Source organism: Lemur catta, chromosome 8, assembly GCF_020740605.2.
Source record: "Lemur catta isolate mLemCat1 chromosome 8, mLemCat1.pri, whole genome shotgun sequence".
Taxonomy (NCBI): domain Eukaryota; kingdom Metazoa; phylum Chordata; class Mammalia; order Primates; family Lemuridae; genus Lemur; species Lemur catta.
In genome coordinates this window covers 34,186,553-34,209,527 of record NC_059135.1, presented here as the reverse complement: position 1 = coordinate 34,209,527, position 22,975 = coordinate 34,186,553, and the positions used below count along the sequence as shown (strand labels likewise).

The 22,975-nt window shown below is 40.2% G+C and overlaps 1 protein-coding gene across 3 annotated transcripts in view; it reads right to left on the bottom strand.

The window, feature by feature from the left end:
- The window catches only part of ANKRD44 (ankyrin repeat domain 44), a 284,470-nt gene that overhangs the window by 108,991 nt on the left and 152,504 nt on the right, over positions 1-22,975 (bottom strand). For all 3 annotated transcript variants that reach the window (XM_045558960.1, XM_045558961.1, XM_045558962.1), the window contains exons 4-8: positions 18,272-18,342; positions 4,614-4,814; positions 4,176-4,263; positions 1,663-1,805; positions 386-598 (exon numbers count right to left, since the gene is read on the bottom strand). In XM_045558960.1, the coding sequence (XP_045414916.1) occupies positions 386-598; positions 1,663-1,805; positions 4,176-4,263; positions 4,614-4,814; positions 18,272-18,342 (716 nt within the window). The remainder of the gene's footprint in view (positions 1-385; positions 599-1,662; positions 1,806-4,175; positions 4,264-4,613; positions 4,815-18,271; positions 18,343-22,975) is intronic.

Sequence of the window (22,975 nt, the reverse complement as noted above, 5' to 3'; positions counted from 1 at the left end):
TGGAGTTGAAACAGTCCTACAATCCCTAATTAGGCCTTTCTTTGAATTCTCAGCAGCTCTGCCTATCAACTCAACATTCACCTCAGTATTAGAATCTAGGCTAAGTCAACATCCTTGAGACCCGGTATTTGTCCTGCAACATTCACTAAGATACCAAAGACAAGTGGCTGGAGCCTCAATGCCTTCCAGCTGGTACCACCACTCCTGGAGAAACAACACAGCTGTTATCTGTAGCATCCCAATCAGGATAAGGCTGTGTGAGTCCAGGTGCTTGGGGTTACAATTTACTAAAACATAGTATAATTTACAGCAGTTGATTTTGCTCAAACAGAGGCTCAACCCAAAGGTATTCGACACAGAGAGAAACTAAGTAAGAGTGTTATACCTGAATGTTCACATCTGCCCCATTGTTTACTAACAATTCAAGACACAAAGCACCGTGAGTGGAGGCAGCAGCAAAATGCAGAGGGGTGAACCCATTGTTGTTGGGCTGGTTCACGTTAGCACCGTAGTCGATCAGCTCATTGACCACAGAATCCTGCCCATTGTAGCAGGCGATGTGAAGCGCCGTGTTTCCATAGACGTTGATTTCATCGATCTGCAGGAGAGTCCAACACAGGACAATTAAAATCCCCAGAGACAATTTATACCATTTTCCACAAAAAGCCTAATGGCTATGTCCAGAGAAAGGAAATATCCATCCGTCAACACAGTTATTCAGCTTCCTCTCGCCCCGGCACTGTCATCCTGGGAACGCTGGTCGCCCTGAGGTAAAGATCAGCGAAAAGTGAATGTGACAAAAAGTGAACCGGAGAGGAAGAGTCAGAGGTTGCATCCTGTGGAGATGTATCTTTGGCTGGGGAAAGGAGAAGGGGTGAAAGAGAAAGCTGCTTTCAAAACACCAGAAGAGAAGTGAATCAGGGGAGCAAGAAAAGAGCCCCAAACTCTAGGGTTGGGCACAGTGAACAGAGAGGGTAGGAGATGGCAGGGGAGGGGGCCATGGAGCCTAAACACAGAAGTCAGGCTCAGAACCCACTCTGGGCTTTGCTCTGGGCTCTGACACCTCACCAGGCCACATTCACATTCTAGCAGCAAAGCAGCCGCGCTGTCCTGAGGCACGTTTAGGCCATGGCTCCCTATGGCTTTCCGAGACCTGCCCCGGGTGCTGGGTTTCACCATCGTGTTGTCAGTATAGCAACTTGGTTTTCCTTCCCCGGGACAGGATGTTCCAGCCTCACTGCTGCTCCTGTCCTGCTCGCTGAAGGAGAGCAGGGCAGGCCGACTTCTCCAGCTCAGCATGAGACGCTGCTGCTGTTTGTCCCTGCCATTCATTCATGCATTCATTTCAGCTGTGAGCCACGAAGTAAAAGGCAAGATTCTGAAGGTGGGATGAGGAGCTCTAGCCAGTTTTTTTTTTTTTTAAATGGCTGGTTAATCTGTATCACATAGAATACATATGTCTATGTATTTATCTATGTGGATATAGAAAGTTAGTGTGTTTCTGGTTTCCCACAACTTAGTCTATGCCCCCACGGCCCTTCATTCATTGCCTATGTAAACTCAAAAAGGCAGGATGCTAGAAAATGTAAGATGCAAACAGGATTTAATTTCAGAACAACAGAAAACTCACAAATACACAGGCCATCATACATCATAGCTCACCTCCACCCCGAGATTCAGGAGATGTTTGACAACATTGATCTGTCCGTTGGAGGCTGCGGCATGCAGAGGGGTGTAACCCTTCTTATCCTTACAGGTCACTTCCGCGCCGTGGTTAATCAGCAATGCCACAACATCCAGGTGGCCTTTACAAACAAAGCGGCAGAAAACATCGTTAACCTTTATAGGACAATTCGACGATCCATTTCACCTAAATTATCACTATTAGCTTTTATGGCCACCAGTAATTTGCTGAGCTATTTATAAAAAGCCAGTTTATGGCAAATATTCAACAAATATTTACTGACTACTACATATAGGACATTATATAAATGCTGTGGGAAGAAAAAAAGATGATCCATATGTGATCCTTCTCTTCAAGAAGATCTTGCCAAGATATTAGTACCAAAGCCTAAAAAAAGGGTGTGTTAAAATGAAAGCAATGATTTTGAAAGCAATTGACATGCCTCACTGACAAGTCTAACAATGACAATTTGGTTTGGAAAAACTGATGAGAGAAAAAAAATCAATTGATCAGTATGATCCTAGATTATTATTAAATCATATGAAATTGCTGCTGTTTAACTTTTTTTGATGCACAAAAATGGCAATTTCATATGGCTGAACTTAAAAGTATTCTTATGAATTAGTGGCTAAACAGAAAACCCTTCTAGTTTCAACTCCTGTTGGCATTTACTTTTTAGAATATTTTAATCTGTTCCATAATCACAATAAATAGCATGATAAACATATTTGACCTTTAGTTTATGACTGAAGATTGCTGGATGCTCCAGGGTCATTGCTCTAAACACAGTTGATAACTGAAAAGTAGAAGACAAGTACTGACTCCAGGATGTCAAGTGTGTGTGTGGTGGCGGGGGATGGTATTGGCTTGTTTTACTAAAATTTGACTCTTTTGTCCCTAAGACTTGTATATAGAGAAAATTATTTTCAATTACTAGTGGTGCTACCTCCAGCTATTTGTCCTGGTTTTGTCCTATTATTCCTGAAAGATAGTCATCTATATATTTTTTCCTATTTGCATCCTGATGACACACAAAATAACTTTACTTCTTTAAAGTCATTTACCTAAATGTTTTAACTATAGATACATCAGCAAAAAACAAACTTGAAACCCCAGATCCTTTGTGTCCTACCTCACACTAGCTCAAGTGTGTGTTCTGCCTACACCTCTCTCTCTTGGCAAACAATCCCTGGCTCCAATCCTACAGGTCATCTGATTCAACCAACTTGAAAATCCATGTTATCTTTTTAGAAAAATGCTAATGCTTGTAAAATTTTAAGATTCTTGTTTTATAAGCCCAGGGATCCATTCAGACCCATCTATGGCCACATAATTTATTTCACTCCTGCCGCAACCCACGCTTTTTTTCCCATACAATTAATGTTAATTTTTAAAGTGATGACAAAGGGCACATATGCTTGTTAAAAAGGATTCAGAAAGGCAAAAAGTTGCCAAAAAGAAACCAAAATCATCCACAATCACCAATTCCTGAAGATAATCAATTAATATTTTAGTGTAAAATATTTTCCATATTGGTTTTTATTGTATAGTTTTTTATGAAAATGAGGATCATATTATTCATACTGTTTTATAATCTGTTTTCACTTAACATATCACAGAATCTTTCTGTGTTAATAAATACCCATGGAAATCATCACTGTAGTTACTGCAGAGTGTTCCATTGTGTAGATCTTCCATAATTTGCCAAAACAATCCCTGTGGATGGGTATTCAGGTCATTTACAACTTGGTGCTGATAGAATTCTGTCTTCTTTACTAATTGCAGGATGTTCTCCAATTAGAAACACAAAAGGAGTATCTTAATTCTTCATTTCCCACAAGTTCTACACTGAGAATAAACTCTGTAAGGTCTATCATTTGTCAATGGCATTTGTGCCAACAAAAGTGAAATGTAAGAATATAAAAATGTAACCTCTTCTTTCATCTCCCCCACCCGAGCAAGTGGGCAGAGAGGACTGCAAGCCCCAGCCTTGTCCAGTGGAGTATCAGGACAATCTGCACTGACTCTGGCCACCTCCACCCATAAAATAGCCAGGGGTTCGTCCTTTCATCCTTCCTGTTTTTTTTTTTTCAAACATATTATCAATAAAAACACAAATGGAATTTGTGTCCTTGCTTTGCTAGGCAGTCCTCTTTCTTTTTAAAATACCTTATTTTGCTGCCATGACAAGTTAGAATAAGTACAATGTGTGCAGATTTCCAATCCAGACTGAAGCACATTCAAAGAGGTACAGGCCATGATTCATTCCTCCTCTTCCTTTGCAGGATAAATAAATCTCTGACAAAGCAACTGCCCCAGCAGAGCACTCTATGTATGCCAGTAAAATGAACCGAATCTTCATTTAATTGGAATCCAAGCTTGAAAAGAAGTGAGATTTTTCCCAAGAGAAAATCTACATGGTCAGTGAAACACCCATGGCTTATTTAGTTAAGGTTATCTGCACTTTGCTTTCTATGCATGGAATCCTTACCCATATAAGCTGCCCAGTGCAGAGCACGTCGGTCCTTCTTGTCGAATGCATTGATGTTTGCCCCTTTTGCCAAGAGTAAATTGACCATCTGAAAGATAACCAAAAATGAAATCAAACATACACTCTGTAATGATGAGGGCTCCTCACTGCTTGTAGGTGGTGATCGGAGCCAAATTAACAACAAATCTAAAGGCAGGTCAGTCATCTGGACTTCTAACAAAGTAGGAAGATGATGTCACAGCAGACCCTGTGGCATGTGCGTCAGAAGAAAAGATTGAGTGTCAGCCTACTTTTTCAATGCATTGTGGCTCTAAATTTAAGAATGGATATAGGTGCCGAAGGTTTGTTGTACAAATATTATCATCACATTCTCTAAGAATGTGATGGCTAAGAGGGTCTGTAGGGAGTGTCCCAATTCCCAGTGATGAGAACACCCACCTCCACATGGCCATTCAGAGCTGCGTGGTGCAAGGCTGTGCGCCCCCCTCGGTCGGAGACGTTGACGCTGCTCAGCAGGGGAATGATCACTTCTGCACATTTGACAGCCTTGTTGGCTGCTGCCACATGCAGGGGGGTCTGCCAGTTCTTGTCCCTTGCATTGACATCAGCCGAGTGCTTAATCAGTACTTGTACTGCTTCCTACAACAAAAGCAGAGTTTGCAGGGGTCACTGACAGGTGCTCAATCAATACTTATTGGGTGTAAGATGCTTCACCAACTATGGAAATATAGAGAGAAAAGAAAAACTCCCTGCCCTCACAGGCTGCCTCAAGACAAGCTAGGTAGTATGTGATAAAGACCAAATGAGTGGCACAGGTTAAGAAAGAGTCACTTTACCTTTCTGTGTCAAGCCAAGAGCCCTGACACATCTCTAAAACCAAATAAATATTTTAAGTATAAGGTTTCCTTATAAGGTGTAAGGCATTCTTAGGCCAAATGAGAACACCCAGGTGCAAGTGTGCATACCAGAGTCAAATATCCATAGACCAAAAGTAGCCAAAAATGGAAAAATAAGCACCACATGTACTCACCAGCAAACTGGTTTCCCTGATCATCACCTAAGTGCACATTTGGGGATAACACCAATTGGGTATCGGACAGAGGTGGAGGCTGGGGGGAAGGGATGGTTGTATACCTACTTGATGAGTGCGATGCGCACTGTCTGGGGAATGGACACGCTTGAAGCTCTGACTGGGGGGGGATGGGTGTACACCTATTTGATGAGTGCGATGAGCACTGTCTAGGGAATGGACACGCATGAAGCTCAGACTCGGGGGGATGGGGGGGATGGGCAATATATATAACCTGAACTTTTGTACCCCCATAATGAGCTGAAATAAAAAAAAAAAAAGAAAAAAAAAGTCATTGAAGGTTAAAGGTGTTTGTCAATAAGCTTCCAAAGCCAAAAGGCCTCAAAAGCCCTCCATACATTTTTTGATCAATTTGTAAATATTTGATTCTCTCTATCAACAACTTATCTCCAAGTCTTGTGTGATCAGTAAGTGGTCAAGGGAAGTAATATCTCTGTTACTATCTCGACTTGAAGCTAAGAATTTTGTCCATCTTCTCCCAACCTTTTCCATGTTATAATGGAATGTATTTGCCACCGTTGAGCTCTTTCACCTTCATTGAGCCTCCCACATTTTATTTCCTTCTACTGACCTGATCTGCAAACTATCCTCTCTATCTTTAACTTTCAACCCAAGCTGTGCAGTGGAATCACCTGGGAAGCTCTTAAAAACACAGACACCTGCTCCCACCCAGAGATTTTTTTAATGGACCTCAGCATTCTTATAAAGCTCCCTGGAGACTCTTGTGCAGCAGGGACTGAGGACACTCTTCCCTCAGTCAGGCGAATGATATAGCTCCTCTCAAGGAGGGAATGGCTGGCTGTTGCTTCTCTCTACTTCTAGAGACTTCTAAAAGTCTGGGACCAGTCAGTGGGGCTCCTTTATGGGCATCTTGTCAGTGTGGCATCAATGAACCAGTGAATGGCATCAGGACCACACTCCTATCATCCCTGATGAACCAAGAACTTACCCTTGCCCACCGCAGTCCCCACAGAGCTGCACTGTCCAATCTATTTCCTCCTACAGGTAGAGGAAAGTGCTCCAGATAGCGGATGGTTTGAACTCAGCAAAACTAACACTTTTATGAGGGACATAAATGAGGGGATAAAAAGAATGTTCCATGAATCAATAGTAGCAACATATTGAGATGAATGGCTAACTTGGAGCGTAGAATGAGAGCAAAAAGAAAGTAACTGTGCAAATTATACAATACAGCTTAAATAAATGTTGTAGTAAATAAAGGATATTCCATTTGGATCTACGGTCCCCAATCCCAGGGCCATGGACTGGTATCAGTCCATAGCCTGTTAGGAACCGGGCTGCTCAGCAGGAGGAGAGCCGCCAGAGAGTGCGAGAAGCTTCATCTGTATTTACAGCCGCTCCCCATCGCTTGCATCACCGCCTGAGCTCCGCCTCCTGTCAGATCAGTCACTGTCTCCCATCACCCCCAGATGAAGTTTTCTAGTTGCAGGAAAACAAGCTCAGAGGTCCCAATGATTCTGCATTATGGTGAGTTGTATAATTATTTCATCATATATTACAATGCAATAATAATAGAAATAAAGTGCACAATAAATGTAATGTGCTTGAATCATCCCAAAACCTGCTCCCCACTCCCTAGTCAGTGGAAAAATTGTCTTCCATGCAACCGGTCCCTGGTGCCAAAAAGGTTGGGGACTACTGATTTAGATCATATAAATAAAAGGCAATAAACTGATAGGATCCAAGCAAACAATTTGTTAGGATTATCAAAAGCAAAAAAAAGATACATGACACCCATTCTCAGAAAGACTGACAATGAAGTCCTACTAAATACTCCTTGACCCATTTTAGAGTGGAATGTGTACGTGCATTATTAATGCTCGCCTGCTATGTGCAAAACACTGCCAGAGCTGTGGAAGATTGAAAGAAACATTAGCTGAGCTCTAGCCTAAAAACCGAGTTGAGTGAACAAAAATAAACAAAGGAAAAGCTAAATCATGACATAAGATTTACGAGGGCTGTCCGGAAAGCATCCAGCCATTGTTAATATATTTTTCATATTACATGGCTGTATACTTTCTGGACAGCCCTCGTAAATCACAATGTAAGATTAAAATTAGAATAAAAATAATATTTTTACCAACTTTGGTCTCATAAGTTGTGCAGTTTATGTATATCCACAATCGATTACAATATGGGGGGAAATATTAGAACTTCCATTCATATTTATTTTCTTTAAAAAGGAAAGCATTTTAGCTAGTATTTACCTTCAGGGTTGGCACTATGCCCTCAGTCAGTAGGACAGAGGATTCTACCTCACTCAGTGTTTGAGATGCCCTCAGGGAAGAGTGGGGCTTGCCCTCTCCACTCATTTGCTTTGAGTGTCCTGAAATGTACAGGGATGGGCTGCTAAGTTGATTTACAGACTTTAAAATGCACTAAACTAAAAGAACCCTGAAAGGGACAAGATTCATGCAAGGAACCCACAGATTAAAGATAACATTAATATAATAACAAGGCAAGCATAAACAATGTGGAAGTCACAGAGCTGAAGCTTCTTACTACTCCAGCTGAAAGCTTTCCTATCGCCGACATCACAAGATAAAAGCAACAACAAATTTAGTCGGCTCTGACAAGGACTTAGATAAAATAGAGAAAAATCATCTGAAGACAATTACCTACACGGTTACGTAAAACTAGGATAAATGAAAAGCTTCACCCTAAGTATATCATGCCTTGAAAGATTAGCTAGTTCATATATACAAAATTTATAAACAAATGAGATGAATACTTCAAGGATACAAGTGAAAAAAGTTTTGCAGATATATGACCCAAAAAGTTGGAGATGACCATCTCAAAGCAATACTACGAAAGACGTTATAGTAGTACCCTTTTCACACATTCACAACAAAATATTATGATAACAATATACACTGTCACTTGAATACCTTTGCCTTGTGTGCTATTTTACTGTACTTACATAGATTCCTGCTTTGCATTCAATATCATGTAAATTCAGGATAGACTAACAAAACAGATAATATCCAGAATCTTCTCACTAATTTATACTCTTTAGAGTAAGACCAATGAATTCATAAGAAATTTGTATTTTAAAGGTAACAAAATACAATTACTTTGGAAGTAAATCACACTAGGTGAATGAGACGTGATCTAGGAGACACTCTACTTTTAAATGAATACGTATGAATGATTTGCAGATACCGTTGTTTGAATGGCCCAAAATTGCAAATTATCAAATCTGATTAAAATAAAATTTTGTTATTTACCAGCATAGTGGAAAAAATACAGTTTAAAACCAAACTGCCTGCTGAGGAGGGTAGATCCTGTTGAAAGAGTCAGTGGCCTCTGTGTTGAACAAGGCCCTTGCTGTGTAGCTGGGGGTCCATTTGGAAGGGGGATGTACATAGCTGCATTGTTCTGCATAATAGTGTGAGAAGCATTTGAAGGGTCGAAGAAAGGAAGGGATGAGGACGGAAAGAGAGGAGAGAGAACATGGGCCCCTCACTCCAGGCTAGAGGTGCACATGTGGGCTGGGATAAGGTCAGTAAGCCGAGTGGGAAGAAGGGAAAGCTGACCCATTGTCCAAACTAATGCAGGGGAAGCGAGCTTGTGGACCCAGGCAATCAACAATTTAAATCTCTAGGAATTCTTTGAAATCAATGGGAGAATATTAGACTTTATATAAGATACGGCATGTAGTTCCTAGCCAGTCACATCTGTTTAAAAGGCAAGGTAATCCTGACCAACATCTGGGTTATACCTAAATAATTGGTAAAGGAAAAAGTTCAAGTTCACCAAAAGGTGGGAAAAAAAGAAGTGAGTAGGGTCTCTAATAGATTCCTTTTCCACAAACTTTAGGCAATTGCCATGTGAGTGCCAATTTCACATTTGCCTTTCATACCAATACTCTCTTCTACAGCTCAAGGATGCCCAGAAGAGCCATGACTTTTATTTCTCTACTTTTGTAAAACGTTTCAACTTTGCCAACTTTCCCTCTCCGCTTTTATTTCTATATCTGTTTATGTAATGCATTGCATAGTTTTCATCTTCCTGACAAGAAAGGACTCTATTGAGAAATATTTAGCATACAAAGGAGGAGTTCTTACTTAATTTCCACAGATTAACTTTTTAAAAATGAAAATACAATAGTTTGAACTGATTATGGAATCAAAGTCATAGACATATAAAATATTACAGATGGAGAAGGTCTTAAGTGTCAGCCTGGCTGACCCCTTCATTTCATAGGCAGCTTTCTTTTATAGGCAAGATAATTGAAGTCCAAGGTGATGACCTGTCAGCCTAGTTGACTTACAGGCTCATGCATTTTCTACAAGGCCATTTTATACCAGACATACTCAGCGGATAGTCTCAGCCAAGCATCCTGACATAAATACTTTCAAATGTTAATTCTCCTTATTTACATTTTTAATCTCCAAAGTTTTAGTCTGCCCAACTAGCTTAATATATTTAACAGAAATTTAACATAATATTTTGGCAAAAACAAAGCTTTGGTTAAAAAAGGACAATTTTCTTTTTAAAACTTGCATTTCTTTTTCAAAAATTTTAACCTTAGAAGTTCTTTCACTCGGGCTTTACAAGGGAGTAATGTGTGGCTATATAGGGAATTAATGATTTTTTAAATCAAAGAAGTCTGTCTTTTCCTGTATCACAATGGCTAAAAATCAATATCCAGGAGTTTGCTATGACAGAAATTTATAAGGTAAAAAAGAAACTATAGTGTGGGAAGAAAAGCTGAACACTTTCTGAATCAAGAAAAAATTCTTCAACAGTGCTTTTCAAACTATCTGTGGTGAAGGACCAGTTTTTAAAAGATTGTTATTATTCCAATTCCATTATGAGTCAATACTTTTGTGAAATACAATAAAAATTAAAAGTAAATAATAGAATAATAAAATGAAAAAATACAAAGACACAAATTATGAATGCAATTATTTTATAGAGACATAGACCAATAGAGCAGAACAGAGAACCCAGATATAAAACCATTAACTTGCAGCCAACTGATCTTTGACAAAGCAGATAACATTATACACTGGGGGAAAGAAACCCTATTCAATAAATGGTGTTGGAAAAACTGGATAGCCACATGCAGAAGAATGAAACAGGATCCATACCTCTCACCACTCACCAAAATTAATTCAAGATGGATAAAAGACTTAAATGTAAGGCATGAAACCATAAATCCTAGAAGAAAATATAGGAAAAACTCTTCCAGATATTGGCCTAGGCAAAGAATTTATGAAAAAGACCCTAATGGCAATCACAGCAACAACAAAAATAAAAAACTGGGATTTAATTAAATTAAAAAGCTTCTGTACAGCTAGGAAAATAATCAATAGAGCAAATAGACAACCTACAGAATGGGGGAAAATATTTGAAAAGCTATCCATCCGATAAAGGGCTAATAACCAGAATCTACAAAGAACTCAAGCAAATCAGCAAGAAAAAAACAAACAATCCTATTAAAAAGTGGGCAAAAGATATGAACAGAAGCTTTTCAAAAGAAGATAGACAAATGGCCAATAAACATATGAAAAAATGCTCAATGTCACTAATCATTGGGGAAATGGAAATTAAAACCACAATGACATATCACCTTACCCCTGTTAGATTGGCTTTTATTAAAAAGTCCAAAAACAATACATGCTGGTGTGGATGTAGGGAGAAAGGAATACTTATACACTGTTGATAAGACTGCAAATTAGTACAATTATTTTATTATTAAAGTTAATGAGTATGAAATTATCAAATTGCCCTAAAAGTTTCTGAACACCTACTCTTACCATGACAGATAAGACAAAAGCTCATGGGCCAGCACCAGGACACAGGGCACACTGTGAACATGTTCCCTCAAAGCCTTTGTTTCCTTTTTTAGAGACAGGATCTTGCTCTGTTGCCCAGGCTGGAGTATAGTGGCACGATCATAGCTCACTGTAACCTCTAACTCCTGGGCTCAAGTGAATCTCTTGCCTCAGCCTATACAATAGCTAGGACGACACGAGCATGCCACCATGCCTGGCTACTTGTTAAAAATTTTTTTGTAGTGGTAGGGTCTCAAACTCCTGCCTTTAAGCGATCTTCCTGGCCCAGCTTCCCAAAGTGCAAGGATTACAGGCATGAGGTACCATGCCTGGCCTCCTTTGTTTCCTTTTCAATGAAAAAACACTAGTGAGGTTTCCGGCATTTCTCCTGAAAGGAGGTATCAGGCCAATTAGCATTCTGTCTTAGGACTATAGCCCTTGTTGGATGATACCACATAGTAGGCTGTCCTAAATAAGATGCAGAAATAATAGACAGAAGGGAGGAACTGTCAAGGGATGTCACATAGGAGAGAATTGGAGATGGCATTTGCAGTCACTCAATTTCCACTTTTTATGACTTTTTTTTTTTTTTACAAAGGCCACTCCAACCTTGTAATAGAAGGAGAGCGTATACTGTGGCACATGGAAAAGATAAGAAGAACAGGAAGCACGTGTCTTAAAAAGTATCACCCTTAATATTTGTTTTCTTACACTCAAATGTGCATTGTATTTAAGTAGTCATAAATTACTCATGGGAAAGTAACTGTTTAGGACTATACATAGTCCTTGCAGGCATAAACAATGTCAACTTTGATAAATTATAAGTTGCTTTAGACCAAGGTCTGAGAGTTATACAACTTTCTATATTCTCTACAAAGCCTGATGGATGCCTTGCACATGATGTATATTCAATAAATTAAACATATTACCATAATCATCAGCAAACTCTTTACGTAATAATCTGCAAGTATTAACGGGACATTTATTGTAGGCTGATGTCCCTGAGGTTGTACTCAAGTCCTGAAGGCTCTTACTGTATTACTGTAATTAGTAAGGGTTTTTATCCTATATTGATTATAGCAATTCCATTATCTTTAAGAATTGTATAAATTGGTGTCCAACCAATTTGGTCAATTAATGGGATTGTTCCTCTAAAAGCACCAATCATCAAACTAAACTCATCCTTTATTATAATTATCATTAGAGTACAATTATTCTAAGAACTAGTAGTACAGAGACAGTTCACTGGAGCCTTTGGGATATGAAAGAATTCTAAGGGAACTAGTGCAGAAGCACTGGCTTCAAACATTAGGAAGTGCAGACACTCACGTATCCCCAATCTTCAATCTCAGGTCTCAAAGTATAGCATGTAGACAACAGGTATCAGAATCTTTTTTATAAAAGGCAGATTCTGGGGCCCAACGATAGGCTTCACCAGAATCACTGGGGGTGAGGTTTTAGAACAGGTACTTTTAACAAGTAGCCACAATGATTTAAATGCACACAAAATTGGAATACCACCCATCTACATTCTAACTAATAAATTATAAAAGGCTTACTTTCCAGGTAACCTATGTTTTATAAGTAAACATCTTTTTATAATCATAGAGACAATTTAAAGAAAGCAATAACAGTCTAGTCTTCCATGTAATTTTTCCAGTTCTCCTTTCCACTAGCAGTTAGTCCACAATAATGACAGTGTTTTTTAGAGGAAAGGGGAAAATGTAAGTTTTAAAAATTTAAGCTATAAAATAATATGCTCATCTTGCTCAGCTCTTGGAAAGATCTTTATACCAGTTGGGATTTCTGTCTGCACTGAAGCCAAAAATAGAAGCATTTTATTGGTCAGAACGGTATCCAGAAGGGTGCTCGTGGGAGTTGAGGGCAGCAGAGAAGCACACGGTGGTTAAGCCAGCAGGTTCTCCAGTCACACTCTCCTCCACTTACTGGCTGTGACATCTTTGGTGCCTTACTAACTTCTGAGATTATGTTTCCTAAATTAGCATTGCCAGTAGTAACAATCTAAAAGGATGGCTCAGAAGTTAAAATGTAATAAAACACAGAAAGTCCTTGGCATACTTCCTAGCACACAGTAAGTGTTTAATAAATGCTCATAATGACAACGCTTACATGGACACAATGTTCTCAATCCTACACTCTAAAGACAGTATACAACCATTTTTAACTTTTCTAACCAAAAGATAGTCTCTAGAACAGGAAAGTGAAAAGTCTAGCAATTCTCCTTCGATGTTACTCTTAGCTCATTACAGCAGGAAGGCCGTGTGGGAAAGGCCAGTTGCATCTGCAGAGTTCTGCAGTAGGCTGTGTGCCTGGCTGTCTGTCCCAAACACTGTGTCCTCACAGCAGACTTAGGAAAGGTAAGTGAAGTCCATACCAAGTGGGCTTCAATAAACATGCGTCAGACTCTCTGTGTTTGTATACCGTTAACTTCTTTCCCCTACAGCTGCTCTTTTCCAAGAAGACAAGCAAAGAAGCAACAAGAATGAGCTAGACAGGGGAAACAATATGAAACAGTTCTCAAAACCACTTCAGAATATTCTCCCTGGCAGCCCCAAATCTTGCTTATCTATTAATATGTTCATTAACAAAATATGTTTCCCTAATATTTTGGTGAGGATCTCTCTTCATTTCTTCACAGCCTTGGGAGGAGTCAGAGAAAAAGGAAGATGAGGCCAGTGAAGCCCTCGGGGAGCCCATAAAGAGACAACGCTATCTGGATCCAAGCTGTTTCCAAGATGAGAATCCCAGATGTGCCAGCCATGGGCATGGGTGAGGGTGGGAGGTTATAGGATTGGGTATAGAAGGACGCACACAAGACAGCCTGGTCAGTACCCAAATAAGTCTGCAAGATTTATCTGGAACTCAACTATACGTAGGAAGATTTTCAAGGGGTGTGGTCATGTTTTGATCTACCTTCTTGTCTACGGAGGACATAACATAGATAGATGTTTAATCAATATCATGATCCGATGCTCCTATCGTTATAACATGCTCAGGAAAAGAACTTAGCAATGCACATTATTTTTCCAGACGCAGAATTCTGAACATAAATCTTGCCTGGCTGGAAAGAAGGCTCAGAAATTTTGACTTATACTGATATCTGTGTTACATGCAATTTTGGAACTGGTCCTGATTTTGCAGGTTTCAAAGGCCTAATTGGCTTGTAGTGCACACACTCCTGTAAATATGCTTCCCTGATTGAACCCTGAACTCTGAGAGATCAATTTGCATACATGAAAGATGATTACCACCAGCATTCTTGTGTGGTGTATCCTAGTTCCATGTTAGCAGTTACACAGAGAATTATTATTGTAGCTTGAATTGAAACCCAGTCTTTAATGAATCACTCAAAAAACAATTGTCAAAATTGTTTACTGACCAGCTGAGATGCTAGAAATACAGTGGCAAGTAATAGACATGGGAGTCATTTCAAGTAGCTTACTGTCTAGAAGATTTTTAAAAGGAAAATAGAATAAAAATTTCTAGGGTGGTTTTGTACTATACTAAGTTCACCAAGCCGAACTACATTTCCCAGAATTTGCAACCCTATAATGTTCCATTTGGGATTGGCCACAAGAGAAATCTCCATGAGTTTTGGAAGGCATAAGTGAAACTGCAACCTGACTGGTGTGTTTGGCACCAGGTACTATTGCAGCTCACACATGATGTCAGTAATCGGCTCAATCACCGCATTGGCACAGGACAGTACCTGGCTCAATACTTCTTCAGACCCTGCCATTTCCTTTGGTTTCTCCAATTCTTGGGCCAGGTGCATCCACAGCTCCTTCTGCAAGTCACCCGTGTCCATAATAATGTTGGGACAGACATGAGTTCCAGTTTGTCCCTGTTCTCCCCCTTTTCGTATCCAGCTTTTCTTTTCAACTGTAGACCCTGCTGACCTATAGTGACCTCAGGACCACACGGAATCGGAGGTGACAGTCTTACATAGAATTCTTCAGCAACCCACACAATTGTGAAAGGTCTAATTCCTATAATAAATATCTTATTCTATAACTCTCATGGTGGTTCTGCTTCTCTGGTTGAACCTTGAACCCTAAAAGATCAATTACCTATGTTTTATAAGCAAAGAGGCTTTGAGGACAGTATAGAGTTTATAAGCTTTTCAGTGAAGAAATGGCATTTAATATATGGTCATGTAAATAATATTAGGGCTTGCCAATCTTAGCAACAGACATGTGCCAGCTCTCATGCTGAAACTATATATTCCCTTTGGCAAGTGCTAACAGCCCAATTCCAAAATACCAGCCCAAACCTTCTCTGTTCTTTCCCCTCAAGCCTACTTCCCTCTCCCCAGCTATTAGTTAGGAGAGGTATACAATAATGGCAATAGGACCAAATTCAAAAGAAGGAGATCTGAATTTAGGATGTTCTACAACACAGCAATGTGCTTGGAGTTAAGATGTCCACTGTACCGTCAACTCTAACAGTAGTTACAGAGACTCCAATTTTCTTTCTTTCTTTCTTTCTTTTGAGACAGAGTCTCACTGTGTTGCCCAGGCTAGAGTGCCGTGGTGTCAGCCTAGCTCACAGCAACCTCAAACTCCTGGGCTCAAGCAATCCTTCTGCCTCAGCCTCCCGAGTAGCTGGGACTACAGGCATGTGCCACCATGCCTGGCTAATTTTTTCTATATATATTTTTAGTTGGCCAGATAATTTCTTTCTATTTTTAGTAGAGACAGGGTCTCACTCTTGCTCAGGCTGGTCTTGAACTCCTGAGCTCAAACAATCCGCCTGCCTCGGCCTCCCAGAGTGCTAGGATTACAGGCGCGAGCCACTGTGCCCAGCCGAGACTCCAATTTTCATAAGAAACTTTTTGACTCTCGGTGATGCATTAATATGAGGACATTCTCTTTTGTGAGCTTATATATGACCCTGATTACTTATAATTCAGAGTTTGTTTGCATTTAATTTCTTCCTGGCAAGAGACACCTGCAAGGGATTTTTTTCCCCTCAGCAAACCTGCAGAGAGAGCTGGTTACTTGGTGAAACAACAAATGCCTTTCTCATCATTGGGTTGACTAGATTCAAACACACTAAAGATGTGTAAAGATGGTGGGCTAATGTTGATGGAAAATGGATGTTTTGAGGATCAAAGCTTTTGCAACTAGTTGAGCTAACAAAGATGGAGAACACTTGGGGAAGGTCACAGAATACTGAAATCATCTGCTTTTGTGTCTTTCTCTCCCACTGGACTACACACTTCCTAAAGTTGGGGGCCACAGGTCTTAGTTTTCTTTGTAACTCCATCAGCAAGCACAGTGCCTGGCATGTAGGATGTCCATATTAAATTTTTTTTTAACCAAAAAGACCTTGTTCTTGAAGAAGGAAAATATATAAATATACATGTAAATATATATATTTATATATTTCCCCCCCTCTTTAAAAAAATATATTTTTTTAAGATACACTTAAATTTACCAAGGATCAAGTGGTCTTTTAAGAAAATACTCTCCTATGAAGGAGCTGGTCTCATGAAGCTAGTCGTATCAACTCAGGCAGCCCACTGTACCTGTTTTCCCAGATGAAATAGAAATGACATGTGAGACCATAAGAAGACTCTGAATTCCCCAGGGTGTGAGCCAGGCAATTGACAATTATTTACCTGTCTCATTCCATGCAGGCAATTTGGAAAGAGAATACAATGAACCCCTTTTAAAAACTATTCAAATCACAAAGAATGGCACGGAAAACTATGACTACTAAGCTAACTGTCACCTACCAAGTATATTTGAAATTTCCAGATAGATGCCAAGGAGGAAAAGCTGACACTGATGACAGCCATAGACATCTGTGACTTCATCATATTCATTCTCAAAAACACCTATTGCTCGTAGGCATACCTGGAGAACATCTCCGTCTCCAGTGGCAGAGGAGAAGCCTCACTTGGTCAGCAGGGCTATGAAGGCTATTCATCCAACACCAAGTACATCCAAGGTTAGCACCTCCCATATCCCTGCATGGTGGGCATCTCCTCTGACCAGGCCTCAAGGCTGACATTCACCAGGGTTCCCTGTCACTCTCAACCCCACGTTGGTCATCTCTTCTCACCCTTTATACTTCCCCTGAACCAGCTGATGCATTTGCCACGGTTTCTGTGATCATCCTCCCTGTCCCTGAGCTCTAGACCTGTGTAAATAATAATAGATAATCTATTAGCCACCTTTGCCTGGATTTCCAGCATTCAACAATGAATTACATCTTGAGTACCTAGAATGTATCAGGCTTGGGATACATCAAGGAACAAAACACAGATTCCTGCCCTCATGGAGCTTGCACTCCAGGGACATATTGCCAAATTTGGTTTGCTCAAACAGAACCAACTCCTGACCCTGCCCCCCTGCTCTGTGCCTTTCAGGTGCCCAGCATCACCATTAACCCACCTGACCCTCACAAGGTATCAAATCCTGTCAGGTTCACTTCCAATTAGGTCTCAAATCATTGATTCCTTTCTGTGCCTTCATCACAGCTAGTTCAGGCCTCTTTGGCCCCGCATTGGCACCCCCACCTGAAATCCTGCCCCCTCCAGCCCCCTTCCACGCTGCTACCACAGTGGTCTTTCCGAAACATGCATCTGAGTGTATCAGTCCTCTGCTTTGACCATTCCCCGCTGCTCAGAGAATACCAGGCCGTCTGCCATCTGGCCCAGCCTCCACTACTAGACTTACCTTCCATTATACCCCGAGTTATACCTAAGCCCCCTATTCATTCACTTCCATGACTCTTTGTCCTCTGGCATGTTTAGCGCCCTCCTCAGCCTCTGTCCTTCTCCTGGCCTGCTAAGTCCCTACTCATCCTTTAAGGACCACCTCAACTGACATCTCTTCTTGGAAGACTTCCTCTATTCAAGCAGGCAGTTAGTTGCTTCCTCCTACTATTCCATTATGATATGGTACTGATCTGCTTCTGATTTCCCTCCCCTCCAGACAGAGAACACACTGAAGTCAAGAATCATGCTGTGCATTTTGAACTACCCCAGATATCCTCCCAACACCATGTCTGGCATGCAAGACATGCTCAAATAAACAGCTATTCATTTTTTGGTAACCCTCTAATATTAGATGTAAAAGCTCTCTGCTCACCAGTAAGGATCCTTAAATTCGCTGGCAAGAATTCTTTTTCTAGGGACAGTAGGTATTAGATTAAATAAGGTAATCACTCACTTCACTTCTGGAAGCAACTGCCCGGTGCAGTGGGGTCAGCCACATGTTGTCCTTGGCATTGACACGAGCTCCTGGAACCAAACAGTGCAAGTTAGAGGCATAATGGAGTCAAGGGAAGTTCTGCTGACATTAAGTCAAATGCTGTATCTTGTTCCCATTTGCTGGATATAACCACCAGCCTTTTTTTTCTTTGTATTAGTCATGTTCTGATAAGATTTAATCTGGGCTAAGGGGACCAGCATAAATCTGCTTTATCTGGGAATCCCAATTGTTTCTCTAGGACTAACCAGATATGTCTGGAGGTAGAAGCTTTTGGACAGACAAGATATGAAGGCTATGTAAATTGCTCATGGCCCTCTCAAGCTATGGGGTGGGCACACAGGCTCAAGCATGAGCCAAAACCAGCTCCCACTCAGAGACGTGCATCATGCTCAACTGCATGAAGCCACGCCGCCACATGGAACAGACACTCCCTGTGAGTGGATTCACAGAAAGCAGAGTACGCCTCCTTCCACAACACCCTCCCGATTTGCCATCACGAGCACAAGCCCACCAAGTCTGAATCTAAACAGCTAAAACACCCAACACGAGCTTCCTTTTGGGGAGTTCAGAGTTTTGGTCAGTCTTCTGGTCAGAGATGGAATGTTTTATAAAAGGGCTACAAAAAGGGAAGAGGAGAAAATATGTATGGTATCTTTGTAAATGCAATTACAGAAGTCTATTTTAGCCATAGGACAAAGAGGAAGGAAGCTCAAGAGGACGAAAAGTGGAAGGACGAATCAAAGAAATTAGAAAGCAAGGCAGAAGCGGAGGCGCCTCGGGGCAAGGACTGAGAAAGTGAGTCAGGTGGAAGTAGAGGCTGACTAATCTTGGTGAGCCCAAGGCCAGCCAACAACTGAAAAATAGAAACCTTTAAAAAAGGCAGCAGACTTTCAAGGGTAAGAGGCAGCTAGAAGTTTAGTTTAAGGCAGGCACTGGCTAAAAAGAAATGACAAATCATAGAGCTTACACTAATTTTTTCTTTAACTGAAGAAGAACAAATGCAATGGTATTAATCCTAGAAAACAAGAGTGTAATCATAAAACAAAGAGACAGAATGCCTCTCCTTCGGCCACCATTCTGATTTCATTGGTTTGAGATGGGGTGAGGCACGAGTATTTTTAAAAAGCTCCTCAGAGGTTATTGCAATATGCTGTCAAGGGTGAGAGCCACTGATGAACTGTTGCTTAATTTACCAATGTTAAACTTGTTTAATCCTAATTCTACTAACTCCAGTTTGCATGAAAGGGTTCAAGCCCCTTACCTCAATGAAGACTATAATAAAATCAGTTTAAGTATGCAAAGGCAGCAGGCAACTCCAGCTCCAGTAACAGGAAGCTGTGGGCTAAATGCCCTGGGGTAAAATGAACACAGTCATGGAAGGTGAGTAGGACTCATGGTCAGAAGATCCAGACTTGAGTTCTGATTTCAGCACCTACTGGCCCAGTGACCAAAAGCCACTAATCTGCAAAATGAGGCTAACCACAACAATAACAGTACTTCTCTACTCACTTCACTAGGTGCTTGGGAGAATTAAATGAATGTGAAGGTGCTTTGTAAATGGCAAAGCACTAGAAAAATATTAGCAGCTCTTATTTCCAAATCATCTCTAATGTCTTATGCACCTCTAAATCTATGACTCAAATTTTTAAAGGGAGTGAAAGCCATGGTCCTTGCCCTACAGAGGAAGAGGAAGTCAAACACAGAGATTTAAGAACACGAAGAACCATCATCTAGAGACTGTATAAACAAGTATCTTTTGAAGAGCAATGGAGACTCAGGTGCTAGAAAATGCTGCGGAGAAGGAAACCCAGACATGATTAAGAACAGCAAAATGGTGAACTTTAAAAGAAAATTGCCACTACCACAAACAAATTTTAGATTTCCTCTCTTAAGTCTTAGTTCCAACAGAGTGCCCAGTGCTGGGCACAAAGCCCACCTTTTTGGTTTAGAAATAAACAGCAATGACCCCCTCAGGTCCTCTTCCAACATTCTTCCAACATTCTGGAAGCTATTAAATCCTTCTAAAATTATCCACCTTGTTGTCAGGACTTTTCTTGGGTCATAAATACATATGACCACACTGTACGGTAGATTTGACCACACTGTGTTCATACTCCACATCTCTCTGGTCAGCCCAATGCATGTTTGTTACTTATTTGGGAGCTGTTTCTTTGGCACTTATGTTACAAATATCATTCAGATTTCATGCAGTCCAGGAGGGCTGGATTCACATTTATCAGGCATAGTCTTTGGCAGAGTAAACCGTGTGCTTTAAATTTTTTGTAAACTCAAAAAGTGAATGCAAGAAGAAACCCTAATGGCAAAACACATATGGAGATATACTTCTCATAATTCATCAGGGAGAAGCAAATGAAAGCAACATTAACATACCATTTCACACCCATCAGATTGGTGAAAGTGATAAAGTGTGACAATGCCAAGAGTTAGCAACAGGAAGACTTAATGTACAGCTGGTAGAAGTGTAAATTGGTACAACCCCTTTGGGAAACAATGTGGCATTACGTAATAGAATTGATGGCATGCACGCCCTACCACCATGCATGCCCTGCCACCTAGCAACTCCACCCCAATTATATACCCTGGAGAAATTCATACATGAATAAAAATGTTCATTACAGCATGTTTGTAACAACAAGAAATTGGAATCCTAAATGCTTGATCAGGAGGAAAATGGATAAATAGATCATGGTATAATTGTACAATGGAATTCTACACTGTCAAGGAAATAAACAGCAGATTGAAGTTCTATATATAAACAGATGTACTTCAAAATCATAACACTGAATGAATAAATCAAGTTACAGAATTATACCTATGGCATAATACCAGTTATATTTCTATATGTTGCTTATGGATGCATAGATATGAAATAAAAGTAAAATATATGGCTAAAGAGAACAGATGCCAATTCTGGACAGTGGTTTCTTTCTAGGGAGGGAGGAGTGTGAAAAAGGATGAAGTAAGAGTACCCAAATGGCTGCAACTGTGTCTTCAATGTTTTATTTCCTTTTGAAAAAAGATATAATGCAAATATGGCAAAATGTTAAGATTTCTTAAAACTTGGTAGAAGGCATATGGATTTTCATTATATTATTCTCCATAATTTTCTGTATGTGTGAAATATTTTCTAACAAAATGTTTCTAAGAAAGCTAGTGCATTTGAAGTTTTAAGTTTCTTAATAAAAATAGCAGAGGGGAGGTAGGGGAGGGAACTAAGTTGCTTTTTGTTATACTATTTTTCTTCTGGGTTAGTGTCCTTTGATAGAAAAACAACCTCCCTATCCTTCCCATATATAACATGGCCCAGCCACGCAGCATCTTCTAGGATTTTCCTAAGCTGTATTCCAGGTGAGAGTAAGAGAATGGGAGCAAGAACTGCTGTTGGATCTGTAGATGACCTTAGTCGTACAGTCTGAATTTAAAAAAAAAATAAATTCAAGTTAATGATGAGTTATTTGCTGGTCTTACTGTTATTTTCTCATGCTTTCCTCTCTCCACAACCACTACAGTTACAGTGATCCCAGCTGTAGAACGGAGGCACAGTACCACTAAAGTCCATGCCTACGCATATGTGGGAGAGCTCTAGAATTTTAGGGAATCTTTTGCTGTCTCTCTAAGTGCCATTTTATTATCACCACATTTTCAGCCTGAGCATCTCATCCCAGGGCTCCCTTACCAGCCAGACCACCAGGATACCGAAGATGGAGGGCGCATGTGATATGCGTGGTACCTAGACCTGTGGCCACCTGCTTTCACCACTGCAAATCCCAGTCAGACCTTTGATCTTGCTTTCTTTCTTCTCCTTGCTCCTCCTCCTCTCTCCCTCCCCCCACTCTCTGTTATACACACAACCCATTTCTGTCTTCTGTGTGTGCATTAGAATGCTCCATAACATGTTTCTAAAGGAAGTAACTTCGGGTGAATGTTAAGACTAATCCTTGAGGATGTTTTATGAAAGGTTGATCATAAAAGTGAAATACTAAAAACAACTTTGATGTTAGACAAAGAAGAGTTGTTTAAATAATTTACTGTATACCCATGCAATACAGCCATGATGTTTTATAAGAAAGCTTAACAAATGGGAGAGAGATTCACAAGCTATTGTTATGTGAAAAAAGTAAATACTCAAACATTACCCATAGAATGATCCCGTTTTTGTAAAAACATTGAACGGTCTAGAACGATATACCACAAAAGCCCTGAGATCACTGACTAGAAAACTATTTGCTAACCATTATGGGAGCACAGTCAGGGACTAAGGACTAGAGACTGGGAAGCATGTGTCATTGACATAGGTTAAGCACAAGGCAGACCTAAATTAATAGTTGCTACTTGAAAGATGCTTTCTGGTGGAAAGCGATATCCTGCAATAACTCTTCAACTGAACTGATATGGATTGAAGCCACAAAAATGTGCCTGTCTAAATAAATGAGCAGCAACAAACCTATTTTTACTTCATGTTTTGATCATACAAGTAATACATGAATGTATTCTTCTTTTAAAAAAATGGATCATTAACGGATGTAGCTAATGTCTGCTTGAGTATCTCCCCCAATGCTGGACTTTCCCACTCTATGAACTTAATCACTACTCTAAGTTTGGTATGTAAGCTTCTAGTTGCTCTTGTGTCTTCATGTGCAA